This window comes from Peromyscus californicus, unplaced genomic scaffold (genome assembly GCF_007827085.1).
Source record: "Peromyscus californicus insignis strain IS unplaced genomic scaffold, ASM782708v3 Scaffold_21__1_contigs__length_65335640, whole genome shotgun sequence".
In the NCBI taxonomy this organism is placed as follows: Eukaryota; Metazoa; Chordata; class Mammalia; order Rodentia; family Cricetidae; genus Peromyscus; species Peromyscus californicus.
Genome location: NW_026294514.1, coordinates 28474450 through 28485963, shown reverse-complemented (window position 1 = coordinate 28485963; position 11514 = coordinate 28474450). Strand labels below are relative to the sequence as shown.

The following is an 11514-nucleotide window of genomic DNA, read 5'->3' as shown; positions in this document are numbered from 1 at the left end:
TCTGTGTGCCATGGGAGGGCAGGTGTGCAGGGAGTCCCTAGAGTCAGTGGCATAGCTCCTAGGTTGCAGGGTTTCCGACTTGGGTTGATGGAAGTACCAGTTACTGAAGACTTCTGGCAGAGGCCACATAGTTTGGCACATTTATAAAAGATGTTAAACAGGGTGGGAGGGGACAGAAGCATGAGGTGTCTAGGGTGGCATGGCAGACACCAGACATGCACCGTGCATTTCGGCCCTTCTCCCTCCATTCTCCCTCCACCCTCCTCCCAAACCCAACCCAGAACAGCACTCCCCACCCCCATCCCCTGCCACTGCCCTTCAGGCTGGTGGCTTTGCAGAGGCCAGGGGACCAGGGTGAGGGGTGCTGCATTAGCTCCATGGACAGTGACAAGAACCCTTAGATGAGTGCTTGGAAGGCAGAGCAGGCAGGCCTCCTCCTCACAGACATGCAGGAGAGTGACCTGTGGGACCCCAGCCGTGGGACAGGAGGCGGGGCTGGCCCTGAAGAAGCCCTGCCCATCAGAAATCTAAGGCAAGGGTCCCAGTGGCCCCTCGAAGCCTACCCCTTCGCACACGCATATATGGGCAACACACAACCCTGAGCACATCCCAGCGGGGCTCACATCCCTGAGTCCCTCGGGAGCTTGGACGGGAGCTTCTCCCTCAGGCCAGGCCTACCTAGCCTGAGACACAGCCTCCCTCCCGGTGGCTGGCCAGCCCTCTCCAAGGAGGGAACGAGAGTCAGCCAAAGACCACAGGGCCGTGCAGCCGCAGTAGTGGGCTGGCAGGACTCTCCAAGCTGGCAGAGTTGATGACTGCAGAGTAGTCTCAGACAGTGGAAACATGACTATACCCTCACGGGGGGTCCCGAGCAGGCTGTCAGTGGCCCCCGGGACCCATACTCATAGTCCGTGTCCGTGGGTGAGGCCATGAAGGAGCTCAGAGAGCTCCCAGTCTGCCGGTCCCGGAAGCTCTGGATGTAACTCTGTGGGGATAAGCATGGGCGTGAGTGCTGCCGCAGATCCACCTCTCCCTGGACCACCCAGGCCTGACACTCTCCTGACCTGCGCAAACCCAAGGCATCTCCACACTGAGTCCACAGCCCTAAACCGCACCATATACCATATCCACTTAATGTCAGTACTTGTGGACATCTACAAAGCCGGATCCATCAGGGCCCAGGGATAGAGGTTCTGATGGATAGAAAAACGGAGGCCTTTTAAGGCCAGGGTCCCCTTAGAAGGCTCAGTCCTGCATGGCTGGTCTACACACTCCTCCCACCCTGGAGCTGGAGGGGCTCTGGGCTCTCACCGGGGAGAGGACATCTCCATTGAAGCGTTTGATGGGCACGGGCCTGCGTCTATAGGCAGGGTCCGGGGGACCAGGCCGCGGAGGTGCCCGAGGACCTCGGGAAGGAGCCCGAGGGGGCCTCTTCTTCCTCCGCTTCTCCTTGCGTTCTTCCTGCTGCCGGATCCGCATCAGCTGCACTCGCCTCCGCTGCCGGCTGATGACCACTGGAGAGAGAGGGTGGGCACAGAAGACTCAGTTCACATAGCTCTTCCCTGAGCCCTCTCCCTCTCTTTCCCTCAAGGGGCGTTAGGCTGGCACAGTCCCTTGCCTCTGACCCCCACTTCCACCCTGTTATTTCCTTTCCTCATTTCCCACCTCCAAGATGGCACTTGCCACCGTTTTTCTTTTCTTGCAAAGGCCTGTATGTGCAATACCCCTCCACAACTGTTTCAATCCTAAGGCCTTGGGTGACTCCCAGGCCAGTCGCCATCACCTTTCAACTGGACAGATGCTTCTTCACTGTTTCCTGTCTCCATTTACCTCCCACTAATGCAGTGGTTCTCAACCTGTGGGTCTCAACCCCCTTGGTGAGACGACCCCCTCACATGAGTCGCCTGAAACCATTTAGAAAGCACGTTATCATTCGTAACAGTAACAAAATTACAGTTATAAAGTAGCAACAAAAATAAGTTACAGTTATGAAGTAGCAACGAAAATAAGTTTATGGTTGGTGGGTCACCACAACACGAGGAACTATATGAAAGGGTTGCTTGCAGCATCTGGCAGGTTGAGAACCACAGCTCTAATGTGTTCTACATTCCCAACATTAACCTATGTTCTTTCCTCCCCTGCTCTAAGCCCTCCACGGGCATCTCACTGTCCTAACAAAATTCAGCCCAGAGAGTCGACACCATCAGCCTAGAACCACACCTGCTCCAAGCAGCCTTCCTTGGCCACTCTCGCTACAGTGGACTCCTTAAAGTTACAGTTTTATGCTACCTTGTATCACTCCATACCACTCCGCACAACTGGAATTAACTTATTGGTTTGTTTGCATGTTTATTATCTGTTGCTCGGCTGCCCTGGTTGTACACCCATAAGGGAATGGGTGTACATCTCTGGTAGTGTTTGTTTGTTTGTTTGTGGTCCTAGGATTCAAACTCAGAGCCCTTCACGTGTTGGGCAAGCATGTACTGAGTTACATCCTCTGTCCTTTCCTTTCATCTCTGCTCTGTCACCCCAGTGCCTGGAATGGGCTTGACCTACAGCCAGTGTCCCACACATTCTTTTCGAATGAATATTGTCCCTTAGCCCTATTCTCCTAGACCCTGGCCGAGTCAACTTCCTAACTGAGGCCTTTCAGTTTGGGTGTGTATAGCTTCGGCCCGGCTCACTAATCCCTCCATCACCCCACCCATCTCTGTCCATCCCTTCTTCCTATGCCCACCCTAGTCTGTGCCCTCTCACCTTCTGTGTGGGAGTCCCTCTCGGTTGTCACCCTCCACTGCACCAGAACGCCCATCAGGCTAAGTAGGGGCCAGAGGGCCAGCAGGGCCCAGCTCCGCCAGCAGAGGGGCGGCACAGGCGCAGCCCGCAGTCGTTCCACCACGTAACGCCCCAGCAGTAGCAGTTCAGCAAAATAGTCTGCGGCAGTGGCGATGAGCGCAGCTCCGGTCACGGCGGTGGCAAGGGTGGTGAGCGGTCGGGGCCAGCGCAGCGTGAGCAGGGCACAGAGCAGGCCGCCTCCCAGCAGCAGCCCCAGTGGGCCCCATACAGAGCCAGGCTGGTAATAGGGTGCAGAGCCCAGTAGGGCGGCAGCAGCGAGCAGCAGACCGAGCAGCAGCCCCACCAGGAAGAGGCCCACGCTGCGCACCAGCATGGCTACCAGCCCGCAGAGCAGCCCAATGCCCAGGGCGATGCCTGCGCTTGCCCCAGCGCTCAGCTGCGTCTCCAGAACCCGCTCTCGGTAGCACAGCAGGAAGATGACCACTGAGCCAAACAGCAACCCAGTGAGGAAGAGTACTGCCTTGAAGCAGCGGTAACCTGGAGGGGAACAGGGTCAGTGAGGGGCCAGAATGCTGTCTCCAGGCTGGAAGTCAGAGGGTTGGGGACATAGAGTCACAAGGAAATCAGAGACACCGGAGCTAAAAATAAGAGAATTCGAGGTCACAGGGCTCAGCGGTAGAGCTAGAGGTCGGGGGGGGCGGGGGAGCGTGTAAATGTTTGCTGGGAATCTCTGGGAAGACATAATTATTGAAATAACGCTTTGAAATCTTTGAGGGTCAGAGTTAAGGATCACTGGGGTTGAGTAAATCAGTAATGGGGCAATGGAGTCTTTAGAATCATAGGGTTCAGAGAGATCACTCATTGGCATTACAAGAGGATCAGCAATGGGGTCTTCTGAGGAGGGACTAGTCAGAGATGAAGAATCTGGAAGTCAGAAAAAAAATGATGGATAGGGGTGAGGTCATGTAAGTTTGTGGGAAGGTGAGCTCCTTTTATGGTCACAGGGCTTCAGAGCTAAAGCACTGCTGGGAGGTTACAGAGACAGAAGAGCTGGGTTTGGGGGACAAAAGTAGACGCATTGAGATTATTATTAAAGACAGAGGGGAACGCTGCGGCCAGAGAAGTGGGATCGGATCACTAGAGACCACAGCGTGGAGGAATGGTCTCCTGGTTGGAGTTGCAGGGATGAAAGAGAGCCAGTGGAGGGCGCTAGGATCCACATGGGGTAGTAGGGGAATCCTAGAGGACTATGTGGAGAAGTTGTGGTTGAGGAGTTTCAGAAGAGGGGTTATAGGGAATTTACACCCATTAGCAGTACTTGAAAGAGGGGTGGGGTGTAGATCCTGAACAGCTGGAAAGGTGGACATCAGAGTTGGGAGTCAAGGAGAGGCAGGGAGAGCCAAAGAGAGAGATATTAAAGAGAAAAAGGAGATTTGGTCCCAAGAAAGGGGGGGGGGTATCAGAGACCAGAAGGTTCTGGAGTCAGAGAGGAGCAGAGTTTAGAAAAAGGCTCTGAATCCCACGATAGGAGCATCCAAGATGGGGAGGATGACATGGGAGCTGAGGATAAGGAATGAAGCTATCCAGAGCACCATGCAGAGGGAGTAGGTACACAGAGCAGAGGGAGTGGAGATCATTGAAGACCCAATACATGTCCTAAACCCTTGTGGGGGGAGCACTTTTCCTGCCCACTCTGCAAAAATGTAAAAGAAAAACCATCTGACCCACACCCCATATTCCCAACTGTTCCAATGGGAGGTATAGAGTCTGCCACACTTTTGCCCAAACTGGTTCTGATACTTACTATCTTCTTGGAGGCTTTCTTTGGGTCCCTACTCATAGAAGGCAGTCTCCACTGTGAAGTTTTATAACTTTCTGAAGAATCCACTGGGCATTTACTCTAAGCTGCCACTAGCCCATGAGATAACCTTTGTGGAAATGAGAAAAAGGTATACTTTTCTCTAAGGAAGGCAGCCAAGACCTTGGGCCAAGACCTCGAGAGCTGTCAATTGGACCCACAGTCACCTGTTCAACTGAACTCCTGCAGTTACTACGCACACACGCACGCACACAACCCACTGCACCATGTCATCCATACTGGCCTTGAGCTTCCATTTCTCTGCTTCAGCTTCCTGGATGCTGGGATTACAGACATACCACGCCCTCCCCCATACAACTCTTCACAATAACCATCCTTATGGGAGTCTGCCTTGTAGGCGATCTCCATGTGTGTGACTACCATCCAGCCCACACTAATATGTATCACAAGTGTGAATATTCTAGGTCTCACCCCCACCATACAATATGCCCTGTTGTAAGGGACCATGCTTAACCACCATGCTAAGTGTTTTCACTGTCCGCTTAGCCTGGTGATCCAAACACATCTTCACTACAATAGCTACTGTCCTTTGAGTACCTACTAATTCATGGATATGAGACAAACATTGTTGCCTTTGTCCAGGTGAGAAAGCTGAGACTCGGGTTAATGCCCCTATCACACCACAGTGACTAACATATAGAGCCAGGCTCAAACTCAAAGAGCCTAAATTAAAAACCTCTGCCCTGCAGAATCTAGAGTCAATGATCTACAAACATATCTGGATCAACAAGAGAAAGATATAGCCATGGGGGCGAGATGGGCTGGAAATGGTTTAGGAGAGACACCAGAAAAGGGACCTCAGGGAAACAGTGGAGGGGCACAGGTGAGGAATGTGGGGGATCTCACCAAAGAAGCAGTAGACGACTCCAAACAAACAGCACATGATGCAGACGAGGGCCGGCAGTGCCTGATACCTGCGCTCGAGAGGCTGTTCACAGGGTGCACCCCAGAAGGCATCATCTGGCTCCGGGGGCAGCAGCTGGAACCGCAGAGTTTCCATAGTACCCGGCATAGTGCTGGGAATGGAAGAGGGGTCACCCTCCCAGGTCAACCTGACAGGAAATCGGGGTCAAGAGTCAGTGGTGGGTCCCCACCAGGATAACAGTGCGAGTGGGGGAATTCAGCAAGGGCACGGTGGACAAAGGAATTGGTGGCAGCTCTGGAAGCGTCTCTGGAACGGGCAGCAAAGACAAAGGGTAACAAGTGCCCGGCTAGAGGCGGTTGGGATGGACTTAAAAGAGGGACTAGACGGGGCCAGGCGAGGGTAGGGCGCTGCTGGCAAAAAAAAAGAGGCAAGCCCGAGCACCATCTGTGAGAGGCTCAATTTGGAATTGTCCAAGATCTACCTGGGCTGGAGGTGACCTGAGCTTCCGAGCAAGAGAGGCTGTTCAAGGGCCGGAGGAGCCGGGGTTGTGGGACGCCAGAGGCTCCTACTGACTGGGGTCCGGGGAAAGTCCGCCGTGCGAAGGGGGCTGCTGGGCCGGAGAGACAGGTCTCTGTGCGACGGCGTCGCCACTCCACCTCCAACACCGGCTGGCACTGCAGCCCCACGGCCGGGTGACTCGGACCCGGCCCGGGCACGGGAAAAGAGCAGGAGCAGGAGCAGGAGCTCGGGCTGCCCCGGAGCCGCGGCCCCATGCCCCTGAGCCCGCCGGCGGCCTTTGGTGCTGATGGACAGCTCCGGCCTCTGCTCCTGACGTCACTCAGGGTGCACCATCCAGGCAGGGGGCGGGTTGCTTCTGACGTCACCCGGGATGCACCAACCGCGCCGAGGGAAGCAGGGGGACTCCGCCCCCCGGCGTCTGCCTCTCCGCCGCTGAGGAGGGGGCACTTCCGGGGGTCCTTCCCCTTTAACCTCCTCCCCCTCCATCCCTCTCCGGTAGCTGACGGCTGAGACCCCACCTCGGGGGCGGGGCCCTCGCATGACACGTCGGACAGCAGCCGCCTGGGAGGCCCGGGACGCGGAGCGCAGCTGGAGGGGCAGCGGAGCAGCGCGGGGGTTCCGGCTTTCGCTGCTGGCTCTGCTCGGCGGGGAGGGAGCGGGCCCGCCTGCTGGGCCCGGGCCCTCCGGATCCGCCCCCTCCCCGGTCCCGCCCCCTCGGAGCCTCCTGGGGCTGCGCGGGGGCCGGGGGCCCGCTGTCGGGACGCCATGCGGGCGTCGCTACTGCTGTCCGTGTTGCGGCCCGCGGGGCCTGTGGCCGTGGGCATCTCCCTGGGCTTCACCCTGAGCCTGCTCAGCGTCACCTGGGTGGAGGAGCCTTGCGGCCCGGGGCCGCCCCAACCCGGAGACTCTGAGCTGCCGCCGCGCGGCAACACCAACGCGGCGCGCCGGCCCAACTCGGTGCAGCCCGGAGCGGAGCGCGAGAGACCCGGGGCCGGCGCCGGCGCCGGTGAGAGCTGGGAGCCTCGTGTCTTGCCCTACCACCCGGCACAGCCCGGCCAGGCCGCCAAGAAAGCCGTCAGGTACTGATCCGCTCCATCCGCCTCCCCCCCCCCTCCTCCCCGGGTACCAACCCGGACGCGCGTGCTGGGGAGGCCGCCGGAGGCCGGGTCAGGCTCCGGAAGGAAGGGGCTGGCCGGCCAGGAAGTCCTTGGGCCTCGATTACTTCCTATGACCCTGCTTTCCAGGGAGGCAGGGGGCCAGTTTGAAGCTTTTTCTGGATCACGCTCGGATCTGAGCTGAGCTAAACAGGCTGCACCCATAGTTCCCCAAAGACCCTCTCGGCCCCTCGCTGGTCTGTTTAGGATTAGAGAAATTAGTGTTAAGGAGGATAAGTGTATAAAGAAGAAGAAAGAAAACGGAGGGAACTGGAATTTACCTGTATTTCATTCCTCGATGGGTTTCAAGGGCCACCTTGGGATGAGATGGGAGAGGGAGGAAGGTACTCATCACATTGATGCCTCTGCCCACGAACTGAAGTAATTCCTTCTAAGTAACAGTGACTTCCAGTTGTACAAGTTACCTTCTACCTTAGGAAGGTGAGTTACTGTCATAGTTTGCCCCTTCTGGAAAGACATTCTCTACAACACTGTGGCATATATTCCTACACATCATTAGTAGTAGGACATTCTTGGGGGGAATGACAGCATCTTCGTATAGCAGGAAGTATATGCAAGGTGTGCCAAGCACTTTACTGTTTAAATACAACCAGTCCCATTTTACAGGTGGCTCAAATTAAGTGTCACGCTTAGGGACACAACTACTATCCTGTGAAACCTGGAATTAGATCTACTATCTCTCTCTCTCTCTTTACCTGCATGAAAATTGCTATCTCCTAAACGCTAAGACCTGTATTTCCCTTAAATTCTCATGCCTTGTGGGAGAGATATTATTCTTACCCTGTTTATGGGTGCAAAACAGGCCCAGAGAAGAAAGAACAGGCGGAGCCTGTGTGCTATTCTGTTTGTAACTGTCTTTTCCCAGAACTCGGTATATCAGCACGGAGCTGGGCATCAGGCAGAGGCTGCTGGTGGCAGTGCTGACCTCACAGGCCACGTTGCCTACACTGGGCGTGGCTGTGAACCGAACTCTGGGACACCGATTGGAGCGTGTATTGTTCCTGACGGGTGCTCGGGGTCGCCGGACCCCATCAGGCATGGCCGTGGTGACACTGGGCGAAGAGCGGCCCATCGGACACCTGCACCTGGCGCTACGCCACCTGCTGGAGCAACACGGCGATGACTTTGACTGGTTTTTCCTAGTGCCCGATGCCACTTACACTGAGGCGCACGGACTGGACCGTCTAGCTGGCCACCTCAGCCTTGCCTCGGCAACCCATCTCTATCTTGGTCGGCCCCAGGACTTCATCGGTGGAGAGACCACCCCAGGCCGCTACTGCCACGGGGGCTTTGGAGTGTTACTGTCGCGCACGCTGCTGCAGCAGCTGCGCCCCCACCTGGAAAGCTGCCGCAACGACATCGTCAGTGCTCGCCCAGATGAGTGGTTGGGACGGTGCATCCTTGATGCCACGGGCGTGGGCTGTACTGGTGACCATGAGGTAGGAAGATGAGGCTCCCCGTTAGTGTCTCCTCTCAGAGCTTGCATAGTTCCCAGGAGAGATATGGAGTGGTAGAGAGAGAGGCCTGGGTTTCCATGTTAAATCTATCATTTTTAAAAATCCCAGTGGTCCTAGGTAAATTACTAGATCTGAGCTTCAGTAGCCCGGTGCATGCAGATGGGAACAGTTATTAGGCAGGGCTGTGTAGGGATTAGGGAAAAGTAAGAGATGCCTGCATACTGTGTGTATTCAGGGTCAGTTATTTTATTGAGTCCCGTGGACACCTCTGAGGCAGCTTTCACAGATGAGCTCAAAGAGATTTGGCCAGGGTTGTACAACATCAGCTGATCACATTGACTTAAAATCTACAGAACTCTGACTCCCAAGTCCATAGCATCAGGAGATGAGACACTAGCTGGGAGATGGGGGAAGACCGTTCTGTTATTGTTCCCATTATGGATGCCTCCCTTCCTCTCTATGGATGCCTCCCTTCCTCTCTATGGATGCCTCCCTTCCTCTCCGCAGGGGGTACACTACAGCTATCTGGAGCTGAGCCCTGGGGAACCTGTGCAGGAGGGGGACTCCCGTTTCCGCAACGCCTTGACAGCCCACCCTGTGCGTGATCCTGTGCACATGTACCAGCTACACAAGGCATTTGCCCGGGCTGAGCTGGACCGCACGTACCAGGAGATTCAACAGTTGCAGGTACAATCTGGTGTTGAGGGTTGGGGGAATCAAGGGGTGAAGGGGAACAGGTTCTGAGAGATCGTGGGGAATAAAAAGTCAGCGCTAAAATCCCAGGTCTTTCTTTGACCTCTGTGGAACCTCCAGGAAATCCCCCCTTTTAATTTTCAAGCGGCCTCAACCTGTGGAGAGACTGTGTGGGGCCCTTGGGTGAGCAGAGGTTTGCAGTAGGCTGCGGGTCCTCCTTGAGTATCACTGCCCACATAGCCTCTAGGTGTCTACTGGCTCTGTGGCTTCCTGCTTTGCTCATGGTCTATTTTCTGGCCCAGTGGGAAATCCAGAATACGAGCAGACTGGCTGCTGATGGGGAACGGGCTTCTACCTGGCCAGTAGGCATTCCAGCACCATCTCGCCCCGCCTCACGCTTTGAGGTTCTGCGCTGGGACTACTTCACGGAACAGTACGCTTTCTCCTGTGCTGATGGCTCGCCCCGTTGCCCGCTGCGTGGGGCCGACCAGGCTGACGTGGCTGATGTTCTGGGGACAGCCTTAGAGGAACTCAACCGACGTTACCAACCAGCACTGCGGCTCCAGAAGCAGCAGCTGGTGAATGGCTACCGGCGTTTCGATCCAGCCCGAGGCATGGAGTACACACTAGACTTGCGGCTGGAAGCACTGACGCCCCAGGGTGGCCGCTGGCCCCTCACCCGAAGAGTACAGCTCCTCCGGCCCTTGAGCCGGGTGGAGATCTTGCCGGTGCCCTATGTCACGGAGGCTTCTCGGCTCACTGTGCTACTTCCGCTGGCCGCAGCCGAGCGCGACCTGGCTTCCGGCTTCCTGGAGGCCTTCGCCACTGCAGCGCTGGAGCCCGGTGATGCAGCATCCTTGACCCTGCTGCTGCTGTATGAGCCACGCCAGGCCCAGCGAGCGGCCCACGCAGATGTCTTCGCACCTGTCAAGGCCCACGTGGCAGAGCTAGAGCGGCGTTTCCCTGGTGCCCGAGTGCCCTGGCTCAGTGTGCAGACAGCTGCACCCTCTCCGCTGCGTCTCATGGATCTCCTCTCCAAGAAGCACCCACTAGACACTCTGTTCCTGCTGGCCGGGCCAGACACAGTGCTCACACCCGACTTCCTGAACCGCTGCCGGATGCACGCCATCTCTGGCTGGCAGGCCTTCTTCCCCATGCACTTCCAGGCCTTTCACCCCGCCGTGGCTCCACCTCAGGGGCCTGGTCCGCCGGAACTGGGCCGGGACACCGGCCACTTTGATCGCCAGGCTGCCAGCGAGGCGTGCTTCTACAACTCCGACTACGTGGCGGCCCGGGGACGGCTGGTGGCAGCCTCCGAGCAGGAGGAGGAGCTGCTGGAGAGCCTGGACGTGTATGAGCTGTTTCTGCGCTTCTCCAGCTTGCACGTGCTGCGGGCGGTGGAGCCGGCCCTGCTGCAGCGCTACCGGGCCCAGCCGTGCAGTGCGCGCCTCAGTGAGGACCTGTACCACCGCTGTCGCCAGAGTGTACTCGAGGGCCTCGGCTCCCGCACCCAGCTTGCCATGCTACTCTTTGAGCAGGAACAGGGCAATAGCACCTAAGCCCCTTCCTTACCTGTTTCCTGTTCTTCCCGGATAACCTGGAGCCACACGCCAGCCTCGCTGGACAGGGCTGGCGGTAGCCTCAGACCCTAGGGCAGCCCACTGGTCCCTTGTCTTTTGCTTTGTGGGCCCGTGGGCTCAGGACAAGCCCTGAGAGAGGTGCCCTAGAGCCATCCTCTCTTGTCCAGTCTCTCTGCCCCGCCCCCTCCCTCCCCCCTTGACGCTGCTGACTCAGGCTGTGGCCTCTGTATTTATGCCTGACGCCAGCCATGGTTCCTGGGATCTTGTCCGGGGAGCTGGGCTGTAGATGGGTTGTTGGAGAAGGAGGGAACAGAGAAAGGAGGGAGGGGTATGGTATCTACCACCTTCTCCCTTCTGGATCCATGATGAAGCCCTGGCTTTAATAAACTGACTCCATGTGGACTAATGAGTATAGACTGGTGATTCAGAGTTTTGGCAAGACAGGCGTGGGAGCGGTGAGAACTGACTCTAAGGATGGAGGGGCCCTGTTTCTGTGAGGGCTTTCATTTCCTTTTACAGGGATCAAGTCCTACAGCTGCCCAGCCCCTGG

General features: G+C 56.8%; 2 protein-coding genes across 3 annotated transcripts; one reads left to right on the top strand and one right to left on the bottom strand.

Moving 5' to 3' along the window:
- Window positions 1–111: 111 nt before the first annotated feature.
- Window positions 112–6132, bottom strand: Tmem198 (transmembrane protein 198). 2 transcript variants are annotated; one of them, XM_052749966.1, is made up of 5 exons: window positions 6022–6132; window positions 5590–5727; window positions 2758–3333; window positions 1312–1514; window positions 112–985 (listed from the first exon to the last, which is right to left on the bottom strand). In XM_052749966.1, the coding sequence occupies exons 2-5, from the start codon at window positions 5633–5635 to the stop codon at window positions 848–850; spliced, it is 963 nt and encodes a 320-aa protein (XP_052605926.1). In that variant the 5' UTR covers window positions 5636–5727; window positions 6022–6132; the 3' UTR covers window positions 112–847. The 2 variants fall into 2 exon arrangements, with proteins under 2 accessions (XP_052605926.1, XP_052605925.1); XM_052749965.1 differs by having other exon boundaries at window positions 5522–5727; window positions 6022–6126.
- Window positions 6133–6714: 582 nt separating this feature from the next.
- Window positions 6715–11366, top strand: Chpf (chondroitin polymerizing factor). Its single transcript, XM_052749955.1, has 4 exons — window positions 6715–7138; window positions 8100–8673; window positions 9199–9378; window positions 9687–11366. The coding sequence occupies exons 1-4, from the start codon at window positions 6825–6827 to the stop codon at window positions 10941–10943; spliced, it is 2325 nt and encodes a 774-aa protein (XP_052605915.1). The 5' UTR covers window positions 6715–6824; the 3' UTR covers window positions 10944–11366.
- The last annotated feature ends 148 nt before the right edge of the window (window positions 11367–11514 follow it).

Excerpts from the sequence above, each read along its gene's own strand:
- Chpf (XM_052749955.1), top strand. The coding sequence starts at position 6,825 with ATGCGGGCGTCGCTACTGCTGTCCGTGTTGCGGCCCGCGGGGCCTGTG. Across the intron at positions 8,674-9,198 it reads GCTGTACTGGTGACCATGAG|GGGGTACACTACAGCTATCT; the intron begins GTAGGAAGATGA and ends TCCTCTCCGCAG. Across the intron at positions 9,379-9,686 it reads AGGAGATTCAACAGTTGCAG|TGGGAAATCCAGAATACGAG; the intron begins GTACAATCTGGT and ends TTTCTGGCCCAG.
- Tmem198 (XM_052749965.1), bottom strand. The coding sequence starts at position 5,687 with ATGCCGGGTACTATGGAAACTCTGCGGTTCCAGCTGCTGCCCCCGGAG. Across the intron at positions 1,515-2,757 it reads GAGGGACTCCCACACAGAAG|TGGTCATCAGCCGGCAGCGG; the intron begins GTGAGAGGGCAC and ends CTCTCTCTCCAG. Across the intron at positions 986-1,311 it reads ATGGAGATGTCCTCTCCCCG|AGTTACATCCAGAGCTTCCG; the intron begins GTGAGAGCCCAG and ends TTATCCCCACAG.